Consider the following 25,725-nt stretch of genomic DNA (forward strand, 5'->3'; position numbering starts at 1 on the left):
TTGTTTGTTTGGATTGGAATTCAGAGTCTGTTTCAACACCGAGACATGGATCTACAGCTTGAAGTGAATTCGAACCAAATTCGCTTCCCCCAAGGATCGAATCGGGTCTTCTCCATGAAAGGAACGTATGTGAACAATATAGCCACAAGGGAGCTTTCTATTGGGTTGATGTTATAACATGTAGAAAATCTAATTATGAGTAGAACCATACATGTGAAGTCATGATGTACAGTGTTGCTAACGTTTGAAGATAGGCCTATATGAATTACTATATGAATCTCAATTTTGGATAGCTTAATTTTTTAGGTAATCCATGAGTCATTTGATAATCATTCTTCTGGTCTATGAGTCTTTTTCTACCTCTCGCAAACAATTTCTAGCATACATCTCTCTATGTTTCGCTTTGTACTCTGAAGATGGTGCTCGCGCTAAGTAGGCTTTGTCATGGGCAAACGTAGTGTGCGTTGATTCTCCCGTTTTCTTCCATTTTTTTCCATTCTCCCATGTCATTTATTTTCATCATCGTCGTCTCCTTTAGCTTACGCAGCTTAATCATGGGACGTAAAACTGAAAGATTTAATATCACTTCTAAAGATAGGGGGGACAATGGTGCTCAGTAGTACAGCACTCGTCACTGGTACGAGGAAACCCTGATTCGATCATAGGCGATGTGAGTTTGTGGTGAACAACTTCGCGTTTGTAGATTTTCTCAGTGTTTTCTTGTTTCCACCCACATTTTCATTCCAACAATTCCTTTCATAACATTCACTCTTAATAATCATCGTGTCCTTTAGTCTAAAGGGCATAAACGTATGACGTGAAACCGAAATATTTCATTTCATTACAAAAATGTGAATATTTTTGTTGTATCTACCTAAATGTAGTTTATACCTTTTGTGAGTCATAAGGAATAATATTCTTAAGATATGATATTCGTATATTAAAATATTTACGAATTAGAAATATTTTCCTTACAATCAAAACTTATTTCTACCTACGCACATCGGGTATCACGTTTATGATTACTTGCAACCAAACCACATTACCTTTTCTAAACGCCATTCAAAATTTAAAACCCAGTACGGTTCTTAAAGAGCACAGTATTGCCGAGACTGAGTGCAAACAGGATAGGGGAAGGAGGGATGCTAACAAATTAAGCAGCTTCATTATTATTGACGACAGAAAAAAAATGCATTTTAAGATACTAATGAATCTCCTTGGAATATCCATACGTACTCTAAGTTTGAAGTATTCTTCATATGAATTATTCACAACTCACAAAAAGTAAAAACGCGTGCCTTTTATATTCGGTTTTCTACCTATTTTTTCTTGGTATTTAATCTTGCATAGTTTGCTTTGAAATATTGTCATTTTTCTGATAGCGTTATTGCATTATTTTCAGTTGATCTTGATTTATCAGACTAATTGTTTATCTTTAATCCTTGTATACCTTAATAGAGATATTTTATAGTATAATTCGTATATTTTAGAAATACCAGGATGATCGTCAAAATTAACTAGGGTTATAGATATCACAAAATTTTAGATTATTCCTGTTCAATTTCGTATGAGTAACGTATTCTTAGGAAAGAATTCGAGATACGCGAAGTAAAAGTACTGGTTGGATTTCAAGAGATAAGTGTTAATATTAAAGTATCTCTAAGTCTTTGTGAATCTGGTATTGTCGACTCTCATCATAACAGTAATTAGTTTGCCATACCCTACACTGAACAAAAATTATTCCGGAGTTTAGAGAATAATTCCAAAGTTAGTTGCTTTCTGGTGGGAACATCATGTCAAGTCTGGAGTTCGTATTCTCGGACAGTGGTGCCGAGCCGATCGTACTAACTATTGAGAAACTCTTGTTTTATTTGATGCCACACTTTGACATGTATTGCTTTTATCTGCTAACGTGTGAAACCATATGAAATACGGGTGTCTCATTCGTTAATACGATTGACACCTCCGTCCGAAGATGCCAAAAAACAAGTCTTGGCATAGATTCCCACCAGAAAGCATGTTACCCAAGAATTCCTGTAAATCTGGAATTATTTTTCTCATTCTGATATTACTAATTCTTACCTAATAACCAGTGGCGTATTTAAGGTATATCGGGCTCAAGCACTCCGAAATAAATTTGTTAGTTCTTCGCATTCCACGTACAACAATAATCCTTCTTATCATTTCTAAGAATTTCATTGACTTTCCATTTTCTTATGCTCTTTGTTTAGAAATAATACTATATTTGCCAAATTTCATTCCATGTAAGAACTGCGCTCTATTTCTTCTCTTTCTTTCTTTCGCCTATTCTGCTTTTCTGTTTCTTTTTCTTAGTTGTTAGTAACTACTTTCTTACTAACTTGTTACTTTCTTTCGTTTCTCCTATCACATTTTCGACCGTTGTTAGTTGTGATTCAAGTTGGCTGGCGTCAGTAACACCAAAACTAAGAGGAGCTGATAAACAAAACTGGTGTTCCCACCAAATTGCACGGATATCAACATAACGGAACTTTAGTTATTATAGCAAAGGAATATTTACATCGTTTAGTTATAAAGAAAGGTAAATGTTTAAAGAAAACCTAGAGTGTGGAATAAGTAACTCGGGAAATTAGGTAGGCCAAGAGGATGCTTCCTTTTTCTGCTATGAATAGAATAAAAGGTTAGATTCACTGCTAAATTTTTGTGGATATCATATCACAAAATCACCAGTCTGCGATTCTTGTCATTAAAATTTCAATTTGTGAATAAATTGAAATATTTAATTCTCAAACTCAGGTGGGCAATTGCCCCTGCTGCTTCCCCGTGTTGTGCATAGCCCCCCAAAAAAAAATAAAATCCTAAATACGTCTCTGCTAATAACAGTTTCTTAAAATAATCGAAAACGTTCAGGAATATTTTTTACTACTTTTTAAAGCTTCCCCTTTGACGTCTTTGTCCCGATAATTGTCACAACATGAAAATGTATAATCCAGTAGGAAAATGAACCTAAGCACTACACAGAAAAAAGAAAGAAATCGGAAACAAGAAACAATTACCCTCAGTTCGACACAGAAAGAATTTGATGAATTTTTGCAAGACCTTCACTTCCTTAAAAATAAGTGTGTCATATACCACACCTTATGGTACAAAGTGTGAAATTTATATACACGAGTTAAAAAATACCGGTAGTCTGTTGTAAGAATAAACACAGGCTTAAATTAAAAGACAAAAGTAAAGTCATTTTGTCAGACTGGTAGATAAAATGTTTTACAACATGCCATTCTGTGATCATGGTGTGTTGGTGAAGGTCATTCGTTGCTCATTATTTTAAAAATATCAAGTTTGGATAAGAAGAAAAAATGAAATCTTTAAGTTTTACGTCCCACGCTTTCCCACGTGTGTGTTAAAGGAGATGATGATGGTGAGAAATGAGTGAAATGGTGGAATGAAGTGGGAGGAGACGGCAGAACCCCGAGAAAACCCACGCACACGGTGTTTGTCCACTACAAAGTTTACTTGACGCGAGACGGGATTGAACGAGGGACCTCACGCACCAGAGGTGAACGCTATACTACTGAGCCACCTCGGCCTCCTTGGATAAGAAGACAGGAAAACTCTATTGGAATGAACCTGTAGTTCTATAAATCAACAAATTACCACATGTTTATAAGCGATGCAACTTCCTTTCCAATGATGTGAAAACACCATTGTGTTACGTCCTTTCTGTTCTAAGAAAACTAATGGTAAACTGTGGAAGTGGGGCAAACCTTAATTTGAGACTCCAGTTATTTGTGGCGCTAGTTGGCTCAAGAAACAAAAATGACATCTCCGCACGAAAAAAAATCATGGGTCTTCAAGCTTACCGAGTTAGTATAACGAGTTAATATAACATAAATGGGCGTCGCCAGAAAGTCTCGAAGGAAGAAGAGAAGAGAAAACGGAAGTTATACATATTTTCATTTGCAGCGGACGATATGCAAACTCTATTATTCGCTTTATAGACTATCCGAGGTCGTCCTTTCTTTTCTCTCTCTCTCTCTCTCTCTTTTTTTTTTTGTGATGATAAATTATGATATTAAAAGAAAATCAACACAAGAAGTTATTACAATTAGATATACAATTAAACGTTAGAAATGTTTTTTTTAACACAAAACAAGAAAAACAGTTGATCGATTTAATGTTATTTACTCGTACTTAATTTATTTATTTTTTGTAAAAAAGTAAACCAACAAGCTTGTAACCTAAGTAACTCCTAACCTAACCTAAGAAAACTACAGTTTATTAAGTAATAATTGTATGTGTAGACCCCGTACTGTAAATAATAATAATAATAATAAAGAAGGTTCAAAAGCATTCGTGTTGATTTGTGTTCTTTTGGGGCCATTTTTCTAGATTATTCCGGAATTCACTTATCCGCGATTGCCAAGCCACCCAATACCGCAGAAATCGGGAATTTAATATTAAATATATACAAATACTGTATATGGTGTGGTGTGGTGTGTGTGTGTGTGTGTGTGTGTGTGTGTGTGTGTGTGTGTCGATGGTGACCTACCATGGTGAAGCAACTAAGAAACTACCTGAATTATGAGACAGTAATATCCGATCAAATGAAGCAGAAATAACGGCGTCTGGGAGTCGGTGCGCTGACCATGCATTAGGGCGGATTTTCATGCACACGTCCGTTGCGTTCGTTGCTTGCGATTTCTATGTGTAACCAACAGAAAGTTGTGTTATATGTAGAACCGTATTTAAACAACTTTTTCAATTGGCTATTCAGCCACATCGCAATCAACGGACGCTTGCATGAAAATCCGAATTTACCCACTAGAAAGTACGTTATGGGCTGTAGAGCCAAGAAGCTTAGTCTTCTTTATTTTTAATATACTGTATAAACTTTATAACAATAGCACGTCCCTCACGTTACTCTCCTTATCATCCCTACGCGAAGCGATAGTGAATGAGATATAGTGAAAATGTATTATTGTCTTGTCTTAAGTTTAGTTTTTGTCTTATCATGCTATTCGTATATTAATCGATACATAACATGAAGCTGAACAATGAGATACTTGAGGATAAACTCTCATGTGTAGTGTTCGAGAAAAGCGAGAAAATGGAATTATTACCGTTCATTGTTGATAGTTACAGCAAGTAATAGATCAAATTGCGGCTTATCGGCTTATCAATAGAGAGTAGCTAAATTTTGTTACTACTACTACTACTACTACTACTACTACTACTACTACTACTACTACTACTACTAATAATAATAATAATAATAATAATAATAATAATAATCTCTAGATGAGGAAAATTCTAAATCTAAGATTACGCGTTCTACTACCGAAACATCGTATTCCATTCATTTTTGTTTTTAAATTGTGAGCTGAAAGTTTGATTCCTTATTAGTCTTGCTAAAGCTGAGAGACGTGTTTTAGTTTTCATACAATTCATTTTAAGAAAACTACTATTAATTAAAAATTACCAGAAATATGACAGAACTGTTTGGTCTAAAAATTTCTTATCTGTGAAATAAGGTGTTAACATCAGATACACGTTTCTGTGTAACGAAGTGCGTTTGGAAGTAAAAGAGTGCACAAGACAAGGAATAAATAGTTATTAAAGCACATTACACTGAGAAAAATCCGTTCTCCGGACATTGGTATATTGTACAGCGGGGGACACTTCTAAATGGTACACCTTAGCCGTAAATCTCCATATGGCTGTACCATTTAGAAGTGTCCCCCGCTGTACAAATATACGGAATCCTCTTGCGTACTACAAAAATCAGAACGGAGCATACGTTATCCGTATGCTACATAGGCACTGCCCTTAGATGTTACATCATGTCGTTGCAGGATGTCTGATGTCTAACAGTCTTCCTTATATTAGATACATATATGTATGTTACCTTCGTCAGCTTTATGTTATATACGTCCATTTGTATGTGAGATACTGATCGCCTACATTGTTTCATACGGAAAGTACGTACAGATGGAACACTTATACAGAAAGTATTATCAAACATGCGTTTTCAGTTATACGTTTGCTGTATGTTAAGTCCAAAAACTACAGGATTTACAAATGTAACATACAATTTTAAGTACGCCACATACATTTTTTCTCTCAGTGTATATTTTAAAAGTATAATAATTTTACTTACTGCACATTTACAAGTATCTAGGATCTCCACTTCTGTCGTTACGTTGTCAAAGGTGACGTTGTGTCGGTAAAGAAAATCTGCAAAATAAAGAGAACATTCAATTAACAAAGTTGCATTCATGCTTACTTCTTTTAAATCCTTGTCAAATTAAGAAAAATTACAGAGAATACCGCTAACTAGATGTAACTTCCACTATATTTTACTAAGATAGTTTATACTGCTCTCTTCGTAGTTTAATATGTATCAATATAAATGTCAACACTGAAGAGGGTATAGGGTCGGTAGATTGAAGAAATTTCAAGACAGGTTTCTACAAAATTTTCCTTGTCTCAAATTATTGTCCTGATTTCCTGTCTTTACCGCAATTGTTAGAGTGATGAAAAATATTAAAATAAACTCATAATATTGAGAATAAATGATGTAAATGTCAAATCAAAGCAAGTAAAGAACTCATCGTTATATATAAAGAAAAAAATGTCGTACGTCAATTTATGTATACACGTGTACATTCTGATCCCCACGAATTTTCCATTTTGTAATAGATAGTAATTTTAGGTTAGTAATTTATCTAATGTTGAATATATTACTAACTATCGGCAGCGCAGGTGCTTTCATAGTTTGCTGTTTACATAATAATGGACTACCACCATAACAGTAATTTCAGATTTTGCCGGGGGAGAGGGGGGAGAAAGCAAGATTATCCACCGACATAAGAGCTTCATATTTGTATATTAAAATATAATTTATTAAAAAGCATGTATTTCTCAAACTCAGGGGGTAATTACTCCCTGCCCTCCCAAAATGACGCTCCTTTACCATTAACTTGGGTTTTCTTGAGCCACTCATGTTTCTTCGCATTTTACTATCGCTTGAATTATTATGAATTATTTCATCATTCATTTCCCTTATACAGCCCATTTGGTCTGACAGACATAACGGTAGAATATTATAAAACTTATGGAGTTAGTTCAAGTATGCAGTAATTACTCTTCAGCTTTCTAGACGGGGAATTCTAACAAACTTTGCAAATCTTCATAATAGTTTTTTTCTTTTTTGTTCATCATGTAATTCAGCATTACTCCCCCTCCGTCAACTGGAATTTTTTAGTAGACCTATATGTAGTACGATCAACAAATGCTAACCATTCATCCAGTACAGAAAACATAAATAAAAGTGAAGACACGTATTTTTAATGTAATTGAACATTGAAAAAGTTTAATAAAACTGATTGATTTGGAATTTCAAGTCTCTCTTTAACATCGAGGCTATATGAGACATTGACCTACAGAGTAATGTGGGATCTGAACTATCTGAATTCTCATCGGGAACCGAAGTTTCATGTGCTAACCATATTGGCTACGAGAAAATTCTTTGTAAAGATGGGATTTAAAACGAGGGAAATATTTTTCCAAGCTGGATCGTATTGAACTTACAAGGGAAGAGAGGGAGATTATATATCGAAGTGGAAGATGGTTTATACACCAATCGAAAGCACGAATGACGCCTATTACGAATCCGAATGCATATACTGAGCGAGTTATATGAATATACAGGTTGTCCAGAAAATCCGTTGCCACTCCTAAAAATCGCAAACGATGAGACAGATGCCAAAACAGGAAAACACGCCTTTGATCATTTTAAAAGTACTACGTATCAAAGCAAAAAATGTTGTCCCGGGGCCACCCAAAGAGTCCCAGGTGGGATCCAACTTAAAAATTGCAAATGGTAAGGAGATCAAGTAACATATCGGACATAACAGGGAATTGAAAAGCTGTTGGGAAATGAAAGAAGACGAAACAAGTCTTGACTCTCTAAAATTACCCTGTGCAAAAAGGCTGCCGGTCAAAATTTCCGCAAAAACGTCATTGTAAAGTCTATGGCCACTTAAAAACAAAACAAAAAAAAAACAAACTGTGAGACATGTCAAAACAGGAGAACACTTGTGTCATCATTTCAACAGTACAATGATTGAAAGTAAAAATATTTGTCCAAGGTTCTCCGCAGGGTCCCAGACGGGGTCCTCCTCAAAATTTTCAAATGGCAAGGAGAATCATGTAGCATATCATTTGAAAGCTATTAGTATATGAAAACAGATGAAACAAGTCCGGACGCACTACGATGCAAACATCTTGCTTTTTAGTTCTTCTGTCTGTAGTCAGGTTTTAGTTTGTTTTCACCTTAATTATTGTACTCAACTGAAAGAAAGGAAATGCCCCTAATGTGAGATTTTGCTCTTTGGGCCCAGTAATGTTTAAATAAATAAATAAAAAAAAATAAATTAAGAAATAAAGAAAAGAAAAGAAATAACTTTGACATATTTAAGTATGGAACTGACTATTTAATATATAATGCACTATAGTGCTACTTATGCTCGTTGTCTGGATTATCAAGTATAAAATGATTCAAACAAAAATTTTCTTGCACCAGAAACAGCGAATACGTGCAAGTGTCTCACAGTGACAAGTGCCGATTGCAAAATGGAAAGCGAATGCGCTCGGAGAACTGAAATGAGGACGTACATTTTGAATGGACACCAGTTTGCACAGGGTAATTTTAGAGAGTCGAGACTTGTTCTGTCTTCTTTCATTTCCCAATAGCTTTCCAACGATATGCTACTTGATCCCCATTACCATTTGAAAATTTTGAGGATGGCCCCGTCTGTTACCCTAGGGAGGACCTTGGGACAAATATTTTTACTTTAAATCATTGTACTTTTGAAATGATGGCAGAGGTGGTTTGCTGTTTTCACATCTGTCTTACCGTTTCAGGCTTTCTGGAGTGGCCATAGACTTTACAATGACGTTTTTGCTGACATTTTGACCGGACGCCATTTTGCACAGGATAATTTTAGAGAGTCGAGACTTGTTCTGTCTTCTTTCATTTCCCAACAGCTTTCCAACGATATGCTACTTGATCCCCTTACTATTTGTAATTTTTGAGTTAGACCCCGCCTGGGACGCTGTGAGTGACCCTGGGAGAACACTTTTTACTTTGATGCGTTGTACTTTTGAAATGATGACAAACGTGTTTTCCTGTTTTGGCATTTGTCTCACTGTTTGCGATTTCTAGGGGTGGCAACGGACTTTCTGGACACCCTCTATATTCATATAACTCGTACTGTATATGCATTTGGAAAATTTTTATTACAGTTTCATAATAGGTGTCATTAGTGCTTTCGATTGGTATATGAACCATCTTCCACTTCGATATATAATCTCCCTCTCTCCCCTTGTTAGAGATAGGGGGAAAAAAGGTCTAGAAGGAGGAGTGCCGTTGGCTATCTTCCGTACTACATAAACCAATAATGATTATTAATTTCTAGCCATACATCAAGGGTAACATTCACTGGTCAAGGGCTTCTGGTTCATATTCTGATGCTAAAATTCCAGTTCATGAAACTATTCATTTCAGTGATTATCTGGAACAAAAGTCTCTTAATCAGTGTTATTTTCGCTTATTCCAAATAATCATTGAAATTTTCATAATCGTCAGCCAAGAATGATTATGGTCTAAGCTTAATAATTGAGGTTTCCTATCAGTTATATTCCAAATGCTACTTCTAGAATACTAGCCCTATTTCTGGAGTTATACGCAATTTCCCGAAACTGGAGAAAAGCATAGTGTACAATATGTTATATTATTATTAACAAGTAATTTTAATAAATTAGAAGTTATTAATTTCACATTTTCACATTTACTATCTGATGATGATGTTAACAAGAAGGTTGTAAAATAATTGCTTGTTTGACTGCTTAATTAACAGAATGTGTATACCTAATTAATCGAAATTTTTCTCTGACACAATCCCTTACCAAACAATAAGGATGGTGACAGCAGATGTTGTAACCATCAGATATTAAGAAAATTTATTATACATTTTTACTTCAGCATTGCTCTTAAACAGAACATGTTTTATATATATGTTTGTGTATATGTGAATATGCCTGGTTTATATGTGCATATGTAGATATATAGAGAAGAAAGCATCTGGAGAAAGTTCTCATGTGAGTGTGAGTGAGTGGTAGTGTTAATGACATCTGGAAAGCTTACGAGATAGAGTCTTTATCATTCACGCACCTATTAAAACGAGCAGCTAACAAGAAATATATATAGCGAGATGACCTGTCACTTTCTACCTTAGACTCAAAACTGACGAACGAAAAAGAAGAGGAAAAGGAAGCATACGTAGCTTTGCCGCTGGTTTATTTGACAATCACAACACTAAATGAGCTGACAGACAAGAGAAGAAACAAACATTTTCTCGCCTTCCAATTCTCACTTCTCACATATCACGCTTTTTTCCATTGTCTTCACTTCTTCACTCCATATTGATGACATATTCAATGCACTTAACAGTCTGAAGAAAGCCTTTACTACCTTACTGTGTTCTATTATTATTCTCTAGCGTAAATAAATAAAATAAAGGCCAAATAGTTTCTGAAGTACAATAAATAAATTTTATTATCTAAACGTGTTGCTCTTTTCCGCCTCCAGATACTCATGGAGGCTCTTCACAGAAGTTAAGAGAGAGATCATGAATTTCTTGACTTTTCAGGGCTATTATACTTATCTTTTTTTTTCCTTTTATAAACTATTCATGAAAGGGTATGTGATAGTTGCTTACGTGTACGCACTGGAAACTTTCCTTTCTTTGAAACACAAGTCAACAACGCACAGAAATCTGGAACAAGAAGTTGCATTGTTTGGACTTCTTTTCTAGTATTCAATTAGGAGAAACAGCTAAGGGTTTACTCGGAATCCAGTTTGAAATATCGGACATTTTGGGTTATCAACGATGGTGCTTAAAGTAAGAACTCCCAGTTAGACTTGATCAAATACAATAATATCGCAGAGGTTATTATGTACTTTATAAAAATATTGACATCTGTGTACAGTTTATGATCAACTATGAAAATTTTCAGCCTTCAGCTAACTCTTTATGGCCCTAAAATAAAGTTGTCCGTTCTCTCTGAAGAAGCATGAAGCACTCCCCTAACACTTTGCATCATAACCCTTTCTTAGAGGGATCTCTATCTAAGAATACAAGCAAGGATATTCTGTTCTGCAATGAAGTTCATGTAATTATGAAACTATTACATGAACTATAATAGTTCATATACTAAACCTATAATTCACCTATAATTCATATAGTAAATTCCTGTATCACTCTAGATATGGACTTTTCACCAGGGATATACATAACACACACAGGTCGAGAAAGTTTCACATCTTGTATTAGGCTTCCACAAGTATCCACAAGGATTCATCAAAGCACAAAGTATTTTATGAAATAACCAGATAGTCAGAAAGTAGTTACGTAATTATAGTAGCACTATAAATACAAATTTCAACTAAAATATGCACAAATAGAAGATATCAAAGCATGCTACAGAAACCAAAGTAAGCAACTTCTAATTCTGTGTAACGCATTTTCACTCCTACGTTTTACGTGCTTTAATTAGATTAATTTTCTCTGTTTTTTGTTAGTTAGATTGTTGAACTTAAATTTCGTGAACTTCTATACTCACTAGAGCTATGAAATTTTGTACATATACGCCCGATGACAATACAATATTTTCACTCTAGCGTATCATTTTGCTCTTTCACTATCGAACCAAAAGTGCTACGGAGTTGACCTATATAGTATATCATCCAGGGTATCTTTATGGATTTAGTTTTGTTTTTTATTGTAAAACTATGGCAGAATTCATGAGCAGAGTGAATGTGAAAACATCTTGTAATAAATAGTAAAAAATAATAGGCTTAATCGTAAAAATACATTTTAAAAACAATATTTTATAATATCCACTGGAAAAAAAATCTAGGATAAAAGGAAGAAATTACTCCAATCAAAGACTAAAAGCAGTAAGTGTGATTTAATACGTCCCTAATATACATAAAAACTTGAGCTTCAACCTTAAGAAGAACGCTGAATGCTTTTAATCTTAATTTTTCTCCCATCAAAGGATTTTTCTCCTTTTTAGTACATTTTATAGAAGCATTTTTTACTGTTGGTATTGTATACATCAGTAGAATCGAAAGGAAATGGATGAAAATTCATTTTCACCAAATATATGTATATAATTATACCAGTCCACCCATTACAAAGCGTTTAGTAAAAGAACACAGTGGAAAAGATATGCATTTTTTGAAAGGGAGTGTTAATTCGTATGCTTTGAAAAGAACACATGAGTTTCTGAGTTATGTAACTTCATCAGTTGGACGTTTGTGAGATTATTTAAATGGAAAATGGAATCAACGCTTCAATTTAAATAGAATCATTGAAATATTAATGAGTGGAGCAATTTCCAAAACAACTACTCTGATTTTGCCTACACAAGCTCAAATTATATGCTTGGTCAGATAATGTAGAGAAAGGTAAAGCCCAGATATGTTATATTTTCAGTATATACATTTTCATTAATAGCAGAGTTCATACACTGTGATAGATTGAAATGAAATAAAATCTCGCTTGTTTGAAAAGTACATTAATGGCTTTTATATCCTTCATTTTCTTCAAGATTTCAATTATACTAGGAGCTTCTTGCAATGACAACATATGTAAGCTGACTCTCAACACGTTTTACAAACGAACTTGTCTTTATGAGAAACAGCAACACAATATCCATGATACCAAGCTCTTGGTATGTTTTAGCCCTATAAGAGCTCCTTCGTAGCTATATGAATAGCGTACGTGCCTTTGACAGGGAAGACGCGGCAGTAGCTCATGTGTTTCGGAAAGTTGTAGGCCCACATTTCATATAGTCTCGCTGCTGAACGGGACACTGAACTCCAATCCAAATCTAACAGCCCTATCAGCCGACTTTGGCAGTAAAGCCACAGTAGAGCCGAGATCTAGCGTGTTGGCTCTACTCGTTTTTAATGCTGGATTTCTTTATAGGAGTTGGTTATATGTGTCATTTAAGTAATCCCCAATTATCCTCGCCATGCTTGGTGAGTGCTGAAATATCATTTGGAGAGTCTCAACTGTGTACCTATTCAAGTGCTGACCAGACCCAAATCTGCTTCACTGTTGTGACCTCACGGACTGGAACTGGAAGACCGCCGCTACGGAATTGGCTATTGATGCCTAACTATTTCTGTTAAAATTCCAATAATTTCATATTAAAATTCTTTCATTCTCAAACAGCTCTAATTCATACAAATGCGAAAAGATAATTCCAATGGAATTAAGCTGTTGAGGTTGAAGAAAGTTGAAGAAATCCTTTAATTTAATGATTTACAGCTTTCTGTAAGTTGAAAAGCTGTCACTACAGATTGTACATGTTTTTATGTTTCAAAACAAACACAGTCATACATATCAACACTTATTACTGCATAAACTTAGGAAAGAAAAAAAAATAGTTATCACGCCAAGTGGAAAACACCAGCGAATCCAGTATGAATTAGTTTCCACTCGAAATTGCACTGATGTACTATGTCAGTGCTTGAAGATCAAAAAACACCTGCCAATGAATTGAATGTGACATGCTTCGAAACTTGTTTTTATTGAAAGCTCTCTGAAACCTGTTTCGTAATGTAAAGATTCGTTAAGTGACATCCAACCACATCACAGGTGTCTGACAGCTTCTGGAGTTAAATATTTGTCCCGCTTTCTCATTATTGTATATACCTATCACAGGTGAAGAAGCAAGCCATCCACGTTCTAGTAATTGTTTCAATAATTCCATTTAAATTGACGCATTGCTTTATTTCAATTTATCAACATATCATTTGCTCAAAATAATTGGCATGTAATGGCATATAATTGCTATTCTCTGTCTACTCTTGTTGAACAGTGTTGACCAATGTTGACATCAATGAAATATCATTGAATCATTTGGGTGATGCTTTTAATATATATAGGCATTGAATGAAATTAGTTTGAGTGATGAAAAATTTCATCGTACAAAAGTACAACTGATGAAGTTATTTAACTAAGAAACCCTTTCAGTGTTGAAATTTCAAAACATACAATTATAAATTAATAATCGCTAGCAAAACTAACACCTTCCCTACTACGTTCTTTTCCAAAATGCTTCGTTAACAGATTAAACTGATATAGGCCTATGTATAGTTGCTTTGCGGAAAACGTTATTCTCGATATTTTTTTTAAAAAAATGTTAGTGATTAGTAAATAATAACCCTAGAAATATATACAGTTATTATTTCTTACTTTTTCTTATAAAGTATCTTTACACTCAATCAGTTCTTGAGGTCCCTCGCGGGTAAATAGTCAAACTCATCTTCGACGAAGGAGCCTCGGATTAGATTCCCGGTAAAAGTTTATGTGGTTCGGATCCCTTGTTAAGCTATAGATTAATGTTTCATATAGCTTCATTGCTGAAAGGAACGCTAAATTTCACTTCGACAAATCAGTGAGGTCTTCAGGTCTATCGTAGTTTCACAATGAGAAACTTAATTAACTAAATCACGAAGATCCCCTGGATGTTATACTGTACACGCGAACTGCACAACATTTTTGGTTGCATAACTAAACAGGATATCCAGTTAGTAGAGAACAAATCTTTGGTGCATGGTCCAAAGGGTTTTAATAATAAGATTACACTTCAGGAAATTCAAGACATACTTCAAAATCAAACAGAAAATATGACTTAACGCATATTGATTATTTATTTTGTCTTAACTTGCACTGCCTGGAATAAATAAACTGAACAACGTTTCGTAAGTAACAGTATTTTCTATTTTATTTTAAATCTGTTTTGGCTCTCTTGGAAAAAATATTATTATTATTATTATTATTATTATTATTGTCATTTAAACCCCATGGACCATGCACCAAAGGATTAGTAAATTGTTTTTACAGTAAGACGATGTTTAAAAAAATATATTGTCATTGGGTTTTGAATTTGTACAAAATTTCAGAGCTGTAATTAGTATGGAAGTACGCGAAATTTATAGTACGGAAGGTATAACGTCGTTGGCTTCCCGCGAAAAGTTGTAATGACATTTGTGGGGAGCTACCAGCTTGGTTACTTGTGGTTAGCTGAGCGCGGTGAATGGTGGGTGGTGATTGGCTATCACCTTACCACACCCAGTGACGAGCAGGTCCAAATGCGGGAAGCCAATGACGTTATACCTTCTGGACTTTTGATTTCAAAGATTTGACAAACAAACAAACAACAGAAGAAAGAAGAAAAATAACCTAGTGAAAGCATTGTTAAAGTACGGGAAGGGCAAATCCCTTTTGTTGGCGCTTTACATAGTATTAAGAGTAGCTATATAGGTTTTATGTAGATCCACTTAGAATGCAGAATCAAGGTAGTATGTATAGATATGATTTTGATATATTGTACTTGTGTCTGAGTAAATAGTACTAGTACTTTTTTTTATAGTAATGAGTTAATGAACTACCCCCTATAACGGATCATCTCCAAAACTTTAGAATAGATGGACAGATATGAGGATTTAACCCTTTTAGGATTTCCACTTTTTGAGGTAAATTTTAGACTTTGTCAAACAGCTACTGCTTCCTTACTATTTATCGTAGGATCATGGTTTATACTTAGTTTTTTTTTTTTTTTTTTCAGAATAGAGCATCCTTTCCAAGAGTAACCGCTTATCCGTATTATACACCAGAAACGGGAAAATCGGGGAAAACCAAAAGTTTTTTCGAAAAAAAAAATGTTCAAAATTTTTGCCCCCCTCTGGCCCGAGTCTGGGTTCACGTAGGGATCTGATTTTATTTTTTTTTAAACTTAGTTATGTGCACAATAGGTATGCAAAATTTTGAAAGAAGTTTGAAAGTGATCCAGTTTTTAGGATTGCCGCCGATTAAAATTTTCCGCCGTTAGTTTTCAAAATACAAGGTTGAAATTTTACAAGGTCGGATCCAGGATTTTCTGAGGGGGAGTGCACCATAAGTACCAAGATATCCACTCTCATTGAAGCTCTTCAAAGTGGCATGTGACAATATTTACACCTGATACATACAATGGGAGGGGGGTATTTTAAAGAGGGTCGCAAGTGTGGCTTCTGTTTTCTTCCCTACTTGACAAATGTTATATTGCTTTGCTTGGCGAATCCTTTTCCTTCAACCTTCAGAAAATCTACTTAAACTATTGCTTTTGCAAAACTCCTCTTTCTTTTAAGCCCCAAACAAAAACATAATATCTAATATTTGGCTTAGAGTCATGGTTCAAACGCCATTGTCTTCAGTATAACGAGCTCTTTTCAACGGTACCACTCATATGTCCGCGTCATACACCTGAACAGTGAAATTCGGGGAAAACCGGATTTTTCTGAAAAAAATCACCCTCTCGGAATGGTTTTGACCCTTGGGCCCGGGCTCACGTAAGGATCTAAAAAAAATTGGAAAATACTCAAAGGCGCACACAATCCTTATGCAAAATTTCAATCTGATATCTTAAAAACTAAGGGCGTGGAAAATTTTTTGAAATTTGTCTTAAGAGGAAGAAAAAGTCGCGCCCCTCCGCCCCCACTTGGCGCCGCCTAGTTGACCAGCCGGTTCTAAAACGTATCTGATGTATTCCTTGGTCTATTCTTGACTTGATGAATAAAAAAACTTACTTAAATACCTGTTATAGAACCTAAATAAGCGGTCAAAGACGATACTACGCCATGGTAACAAAAGTTACCATAAATCCTTTAATGGTTAAACATGTCAAATGAAAAGTCAAGGAAAACAACGTTCATGTAAACTTGCATAAACATATATTCCAATTGTTTTTACCATTTTTGAAGTTGTCCTAAGCAAAACACTTGGTGACTCCCACGCACACTAATGGTTATCATAGTTGGGAATTGGTATCTGCAAAAATAAAGTTTAAAAATTCGTTGGCTCGACGTAGTTTAAAGTGTATATTTGTACCGATCATGCATTTGTGTAACAATATCAAATATACAGTTAACTCATATTTGGAAAAAATGAAAAAAAGTATCGTTATTGTTGCACTGCTCCCCCGAGACTGTCATAATTGTATGTGATTGTGTATCTTCTACAGTTTAAGAGAATGACTAATTTCTTCAGTTGTTTAAAACAAATTGAAACGAATACAATCCTGTAATACTAGTAGCGTTTAACGAAAAAATGTCCAAATATGAGACATATCGATAGGTCTCATTAAGCTGAACAATATGATATGGGTATCTGTCATACATAATCTTCGAGAAAATGGAGGAGAACTAATTTGTTTGTAAACTTAAAAGTGTACGCTACCTGTTAAGCATACCATTATCAAACTCTTCGTTATGACATTAATAAGACAATACATAGAGACATATGGTTCATGAGATATAACCCAAAATTATGATAAACTTTTAAACATAATTTTTGTTTCAATAAAATAATGACCGAAGTTGATACATGTGCCAGTCGATCGATTACGTCAATCGGAACAAAACTACATCTTTGAGGTAAAACTCTCATGCATTATTTTTGAGAAAACAGAGGAAACCTAATTTTTATGGCGTTAAAAAGCATGATGGTTGCGAATATTAATTGGAAGCTTTTATTTCCTAGAAAATATTTATTTATTTATTTCTGTACTGTGTATGCAAAAATATTGTGGGTTAACTAACAGATTGTGTCTGTTGTTATTGTATTACATTCATGGTCAAATCCGTACTCCTAAGAATGACACACACACACACACACTTACTCACTCACTCACTCACTCAGTCTACCTGAAAATACAAGCCCTAGGAAGTTAGATAAATTTTGATTCATATGCTTCAGCAGTTCGTGGGCAACGGTTTTGCAAATGTCAACATTTTTATTGTGTTTTGGACAAAATTAACGAATTTGTATCTGTACACACCTGTTTCTAATTACGAGAATGAAGCAATGAAAATTAGCTTGTAAAATCCATCCAGTAACAGTTGAAAAACGCTTAAAGTGGTAAAAAGCCAACAGCAAAACTCAAATGTCACTTAGTATATTAAGAAAAATTATTAGAAATAAAAGTACGTAATTACTTTACTTCTTCCAATATATAGCAACAGCAATCCTACGTCAAAAATCTGTTTTCATATGCACTAATTCCCTCCATAAACAATACATTCCTGAAGTTGAACAACCTGACATCATATGATGTCCTAGAAGAAAGACCAGATTTCAATTTTTCTTGGAAGCTTAGTTTAAATGAAGTAATATTTTAGGTCAAACCAAGCACAAAGGACAATAAAACGGTAAAGAATTTGGACTTCCTTCTTTACTTGGAAGTTAAAAGTAACTGATGCCAAATGTTTAACGCAATGGAAGAAAGGATATTTCAAAATGCTTAGAACCAATTTTGTCAGCATACTCTCCAGGAAAATGGGGACGGTTCCGTGCATGTAGCGCCCGTAGACTTAGCGCCCAGTGTTTCTGGCTCACAGAAGGAATTTTCTATTGATCTTATCTCACAATCAGGGATGTCCAGTTCATTTTACCACTCTTTCCACAGGTCGTTAATTCCTGTTATTTTCTTACACCCATGTTCCGTGTACTTAGCGTCCACTAAGTAAAACTGTTATGAAGAGAGAGAGAGAGAGAGAGAGAGAGAGCGAGAGAGAGACCAGCCAATAGCACTGATTATGACGCTTCAATGAATCATAACCTCTGGGAGAAAGGGTGAAACGCAGAGACGTAGTTATATATATATATATATATATATATATATATATAACTACGTTTCTGCGTTTCACCCTTTCTCCCGGAGGTTATGTATGCATGTATGTAACTGTACTCCGTGGTATGCAATGTTCTACAATATTTAAATGTACTATAAACTAAGGTTACATATTTAGCTTTTAATGTGAAAACTATGTAAAACAGACGTAATCTAGAATACCGCAATGAGGATAAGGCATACAAAAAGCGGTGAACATATTCTCACGACTGAGAACCGGGACAAAATGTAAACTGGCGAAACACCGGGATAAGAGTTTTCATGGAGGTCACGGTGGTTCAGTGGTAGAAACACTCACATCTGGTTCATGGGATTCCTGGTTTTATCCCATCTTGCGTCAAATGGGCTTTGTGGTAGTCAGACGCTGCGTGCATGGATAAACTCTCTCTCGTTTTCTCTCACTTTCTTCATTCCGCCATTTCATTCATTCTCACAATCACCGTCTTCTCTATCCTACTCCTATCTCCTTAATCGTGGGATGTAAAATTCAAAGATTTCATTTCATTTCAAGAGCTTTCAAACCGGGACTGTCCCGGTAAAAACCTGACATATGGTAACTCTGACTATATAACAACATCGGTTTCGATACCAAAAAAGAAAAAGTCAAATTATCATATAGTATTACACAGTTTCAGAAAAAAAAAAACATCTAACAAGCTAGCCTCATTAAGTCTGATACATATTTCACAACTTTATGCGTAATATAAATGTATATAGTTAAGCAATTGATATCATACACTACAAGCACTGAAAAACAACGTAACGTTCTCTAATAAAAAGAACGTTACTTTACGAACCAATAAGTTAATCGCTCTACGAACCTTATTGTACACATTATACCCTAAAGTTACAGCCTTATGCAGTAATCAATTCCAATCAGATATTGAACGAGTATGGTGTTTCCTTGAGAATAATCCATCACTAAGTTGAACAAGCGCCTTTGAAGGTTAATCGTCTTTCATTTTACTCTCTTCTTCGGTAATTCATCTCGCTACTCTTGTTCGATGCAGTTGAAACCATGGCCTCATCCTTTTGCAATGTCCATCCACAAGGAAGGATGAACAGGTTCAACCTTTTGGAATTTCAAATTCGAAGCTTCTGTCAATTTACTCGTTCGTGTCTCTTTCTGTAATGTTGCTATATGAACGGGTACGTTGCGAGGAAACAAAAGAGGCTAGCAAAGAAATCGAATCGTAAGATCACCATAAGATGAAAGTCGCATACTCCAGAGACTACCTGATACGTAATGTTGATCAAAATAAATTAGGAATTCTTCAGTTTCTTCTGGTACGATTTGCTGTAAGTAATCCATCCCTCCTGACCCTTGTCAGAGAGAAGGAAAACAAATCCGTCCACCATTCCATAGAAATCGGACTTTCTCATTCTCCCTGTAAAAATTCGCCAGTCCCAACTGCTGCAGTATGTACTTCGTGTTCGTGTGACTTGTCTGGAACGCTTTGGCTTAAGACTTCCCTCACTAGCCACGTCTGGTTGTGAATTTAATTTACATATTCCAATATTGTTTGTTTTATCCCTCCCCGCTGGTCTAGTGGCAAGCACGCAAGCCTTTGGCGTATGAGGTTCAAGGTTCGATTCCTGGTGGGAGAGCACTGAGTAACCAAAGTGGTTCGGGTTCCACTATAATCAGTAAATTCAAGTCTTCCTTAGCCGACTCGGCAAAACCATGGAACGTAAAACTAAATACAAACCTTTTCTTTTTTCGCAAAAGGAACGTTTTATTATGAAGTAAAACACTATTCAGAAATATAATATTAAAATTTGCAAGAAGGAAATTTATTTCTGCGTAACAAAATTTGAAAATTAATTATTCACAGGTAATTGTTTTATTGGATTGTAACGAGTTACAGTATAATTTCCCAAAGACTCTTCTTATACAATTCTGCTGTTCTCACATGTAACACTTCTCAATTTAGCAGGTAGATATTACACATGAAGAAAACGAATGCATGTTTTTTCTTTTCAGCGGAAAAACAGTTTTAGGGGGCAAAAGCCCCCACCCAAAATTTTGAAATTTGAGTCCCGAAAGGCAAGAAGTGAACCGAAGTGAATAATATTGTGCACAGATGCTATAAACGTAAAACGAAGGAATAGATGTTTCGTATTTTCCTGGGAAAAACGGTTGGACATAATTGCAACGATAGTTTGTGTAGGAACAGTACGCAAAAATAAAGAAATAAATAAAGAAAGAAAGAAAAGAAAAAAAGAAATGATTACGTGTTTTTGATTTTGTGCAGAAAAACAAAAGTGTGACAAAGGGCCCCCCCTCCTAAAAATACGAAATTCAATTCCACGAGCCCAGAAAGAAATATACTGTAACAAATGAAAATGTCCACAAATATTGTAGACGTAAAATGAAAGAATACGTGTCGTATTTTCCTATGAAAACTACCTGCGTTTCTGCGGTAATAATTACTTTTTTTTCGGAGGGACTTTAGTCACACCACAGTTTTTCCGCAGAAACTAAAAACACGTATTCGTATATTTTTTTTGCGTATTGTCTCTATACACAGTTTCGTTACAATTCTCCATGTCCTTTTAGGTACTTTTCACTATACTAATGAACACTTTGATAAATCGTGATTTAATGTTTGAAGGGGTCTGTACCCCACCCAACCATCTTTTCCAGAAGAATGCGACACAATATTCTGTCATTTTACGTCTACAATATATGCACACAATTTCGTTCATTCCGGTCTACTTCTTCATGCCTTTCGGTCGTCAATTTCAAAATTTTCGGTGGAGACTTTTGTCCCTAAAAACATCTTTTCTGCAGGAAATAAGAAAGAAGTGTTCATTTATTTTCCTATATTGTCCCTACCCAAAATTTCCTTACAATTCTCCATGTCCTTTAGGCATGTTTAATGTGCTGTTATTAGCGCTTTTGATATTTCGAGATCAAAGGTTTGAAGGGGTCTGTGCCCCACCCAACCATTTTCCCGGGAAAGTACGAAACACATATTCCATCATTTAACGTTTATAATATCTGTGAAGAATTTCATTCATTTCGACTAACTTCTTCTTGTCTTTCCGGCATCAAATTTCTCCAAATTTTGGGTGGGGGCTTTTACCCCTTAAAACAGTTTTCCCCAGAAAAGAAAAAAACACGTATGTTTATTTCATGTGTAATATCTACCTGCCAAATTTTATCAAAATCGGAATGTTACACTTGGAAAATATTACATGTCAGTACATTCATATAGCTTGCATTTGCGGCAGAAAGTTCTTGTTATGTGCTCCCTCTTTGCTGGAGAGACTTTTTTTTTTAGGCTGTTCCTCTTCAGTATACTGGGAAGCTTTTATTCTCCGTGATTTCTTCTCAACGTTGGCGAACTGCTAACCAGACGAAATGAAGAATTTACGGCATTTCAAACTTTTTAATGTTTGTTTCTCGTTTGAAATTACGTTTTGATGACACAATACCATAAGTGTTGAGTCCACTTACATCAGTTATGTAAAATACTGTCATAGGCCATTTTGTTCATTGTTTTGTGGTGTAACGGCGAACCATATGATTGTTAGTGTGAACGTCTGATTTTGTTATGTTGTAATGTATGATAACTTTGAGTATTTTCCTCCGCTCTAGAAGTGACCACTTCAGGATATAGTTGTGCATTGTGTTTTGCAATTGTAAAATGGCTGATCTTAATGGGTATATATTGTCAAAAGAGACAGCGCACCCAAAAAATGAGAAGTTGTTTGTCTACAGTCATATTATATATAAGAATAAAATTATATTGCAAAGTGTGTGAAGAATCTGCAACTTCACGAATTAGGAACAATTCGTCATCAGGTATTCTAATAGCGCCGATGTTGGCATCAAAACATAAGGCAGCCCTTGTAGGATCGCTTTTCTCCGGAGTTTTGCCTTTTGCATTAGCTATAGGTGCTACGCTTCAAACTTCTAATCAATCCTCTGGTTAAGAAAACTACTCAACGTCTCATTTCAATATCGGTACCTGAACAAGAAACTTCAGTTGCATTTGTATATAAGTCTGCTAATATCTTATCGTCTGTCGGGAATCAATTTCTTCATCGTTTATTGATTTACCAAAAATATTCCTCCTCTACCATCAACAGTGACGTGTATTGTTAGTGATCTGTTAATATACCACGTGCAATAGTCAAAACACACTAATAATAAACAAAACTTTACATACAATCAGTGGCAAAGCCACGATTTCTATTGAGGGGGGGGGGCAGTGTCCTACTCCGGAAAACTTTTTTTTTTTTTGTCAATATGGAGACTGAAAGCGCAAATTTAGGTTTTATTCTAGCAACTTTAAAAAATGTTGGGGCTTGGGAGTCCAGATCCCCGGAAACTGCCACTGAATACGCAACTGCATACAATGGAAAATTAATACAGTTTGATAGACAAAAGCAACAATTATGCTTCTGACAAGAGACTTATATAAGTGAATAAATAAAGAAAAGCTGCTACTAAAATAAGCAAAATTGCAAATAATTAAATCAATCAAACTACATAATAACATATAAAGTTGCAATATGTTATATCTGACTTCATTAGAACAATTAGAAGATTATCAGAACGTTAACTCCGCTACGAGCCACAATCTTAATCTATAATGAATCCATCCTCATATTTCTGCATTAAGGCTGGAGTTTAATGGACCCACTCGGTACCCAATGCTATAAATTTTAAAAACTATCACTTGACTCACGGAAATGAAAAAAAAAAAAAAATACTTAAATAACACAACACAAGAACACAACCAGGGAAACGTCATAGAATCTCAATACTTACTAAGCCTTAGTAATTATTAAAGAAAGTATGCGTACGAGTGCAATGGACCCACCTGGTAGTCCTAGGGTTAAAAGTGTATCCTTGTATGGATATTTAGATAGAGGAAATACTAGTTCTTGCCGGATTTCTTTAACTACTTGCGATATGTTCCATAATTTTCAAACTAGGGTTTAAAATGTAATTGATTGCGTTTAGGGCGGCTTATAACACTGAAAGGAGTCGTTTTATGACACATGTTTATTAGAACGTTTCATTTTCATTTGATGTAAAGAATTACCCACCAAATTTTGGCAGTTGAATTTTGCCCCCTGACACCCTGTATTTACGATAGGAAATGAAGTTATGTAATGTGCATAAATAATTGGTGTTTTTGATGCAGTACTCGTAGTATTTGCATTAAGGTGCGTGTAATTATTATTATTTAAAACTTTATAAATTTTAAAATAACACTAGCACATGAATTCACATCCACATATGAAAATCTCATAGGTGATATGGTAATGCTTTTAAGTCGTAATTAAATTGTACGTAATTACAGATGTACATGAAAAGTCAGAGTGTTAGAGCTGACGGTGGTGAACAGAAGAGGAAGAAAAGAACACATTCTTTCAACTTGCCTAAGGGGTTTTAAAAGTGACATGACAATTGTGCAGCAAGAATAGCAGGATCTTTCAAGTGAAAACTCCTTGTTCTTTAGTCGTGAAAAGGGAGGGGATGGGGATAGATATGAGTACGAAATTACATTTATACATATAAACTAGTTCTCTCTTTGGTCAACCCTAGCACACTGATAAGCATCAAATATTTTCTGGGCGCTAAGTACACGATATTATATGTGGGCGCTAAATCTACGGGCGCAAAGTATACTCCACGATGGGGACAGAATTGAACTTAAACAAGACTCCTTGCAGTCTTGACGTCTCGATCTAGATGATTCTTTCGGTCTTGGTCTAGTCTCGAGATGAAAATGGTCGTTTCTGTCTCGATTGTTTCGTCTAGGCTTGTACCTAAGTATATGCTTCTCGACATACAGTATATGGAATATTTCACAACAAAATGCTAAGATAAATATAAATTATCAGCAGATTGTGAAGATTTTCTGCATATATTACTGCATAAACGTGACAAGAACGTACTATGTGTCATATGTTCTTACACCTTCATAACTGTGAAACAGGGGAGCTCAGAGGTACAGCTTTCACTGCCTCATGTATTAATCGTGCGTCTTTATTCAAGTGCTATTTCACCCCCCTTACAAATCATGACTACTGAAAATACGCATGACGAAATCTTAATAACCTTTTACGTACTGTAGAAAATTGATAGGATAAGTATATTTACTGTGGTTCTTGTCATGCATGGTGAGTTAAGAATGCAGATTTCCTTCGATTTTTCATAACAGCCTAAATTTTTAATTACTAATAGAATACAATTATGATTATAGGTGATCATCAGCTTGATCAACGTTGTTTTCAATTTTTTTTTTCTGTTGAAAATGTAAGAATGAAAGTAAAGGATTCATTAATTCCTTAATTTCCTTGCATTAACTTAATAAGTCGTCAATGGTTTTGAGATAAACTGAGTAGAAACAAAGACTATCATATAAAAATCTGTGATCATCTATAAATCATAATCGATTTGAAGACGTATTATTTGGCAATGAAAAATATATCTACTATTTCAATACGTAGTGTTTTGTAATACACGCAGAGAAATTTTATTACATATTACAAGAAGTCGGTAGGTCCTATTAGGAGAAATCCTACAACAATACATACAGTCTACTATTTAACGGTTCATATGGTTTTATAAAGTACATAAATTAATAATAATAATAATAATAATAATAATAATAATAATAATAATAATAATAATAATAATAATAAACTTTTCAGCAGAACAAAAACTATCAAATGCCTCTGATTAGCAACGAATGACGTACCCTAGAAAATTAATTTCTCACGATTTTGTCGAGAACTACGCATGATAATTCACCTTCAAACATGTCATTTTGTTTATCTCAATGTGATCTATTAAGTAATACATGTCTTATCTTTAATACATGTCTAAAAATCTACAAATGAGTATTTACACTTACTAATTTCATTTGTTTAGCTCAATGAAATCTAACGATTGTTATATTTGTATGT

General features: G+C 34.8%; 1 protein-coding gene across 1 annotated transcript in view; it reads right to left on the minus strand.

The window, feature by feature from the left end:
• Positions 1–25,725, minus strand: part of LOC145666995 (ras-related and estrogen-regulated growth inhibitor-like protein) — a 248,730-nt gene that overhangs the window by 25,114 nt on the left and 197,891 nt on the right. Inside the window, exon 3 of the mRNA XM_081734676.1 lies at positions 6,140–6,216. Within this exon, the coding sequence (XP_081590802.1) occupies positions 6,140–6,216 (77 nt within the window). The remainder of the gene's footprint in view (positions 1–6,139; positions 6,217–25,725) is intronic.

Source organism: Thermobia domestica, chromosome 1 (genome assembly GCF_964235325.1).
Source record: "Thermobia domestica chromosome 1, izTheDome1.hap1.1, whole genome shotgun sequence".
Taxonomy (NCBI): domain Eukaryota; kingdom Metazoa; phylum Arthropoda; class Insecta; order Zygentoma; family Lepismatidae; genus Thermobia; species Thermobia domestica.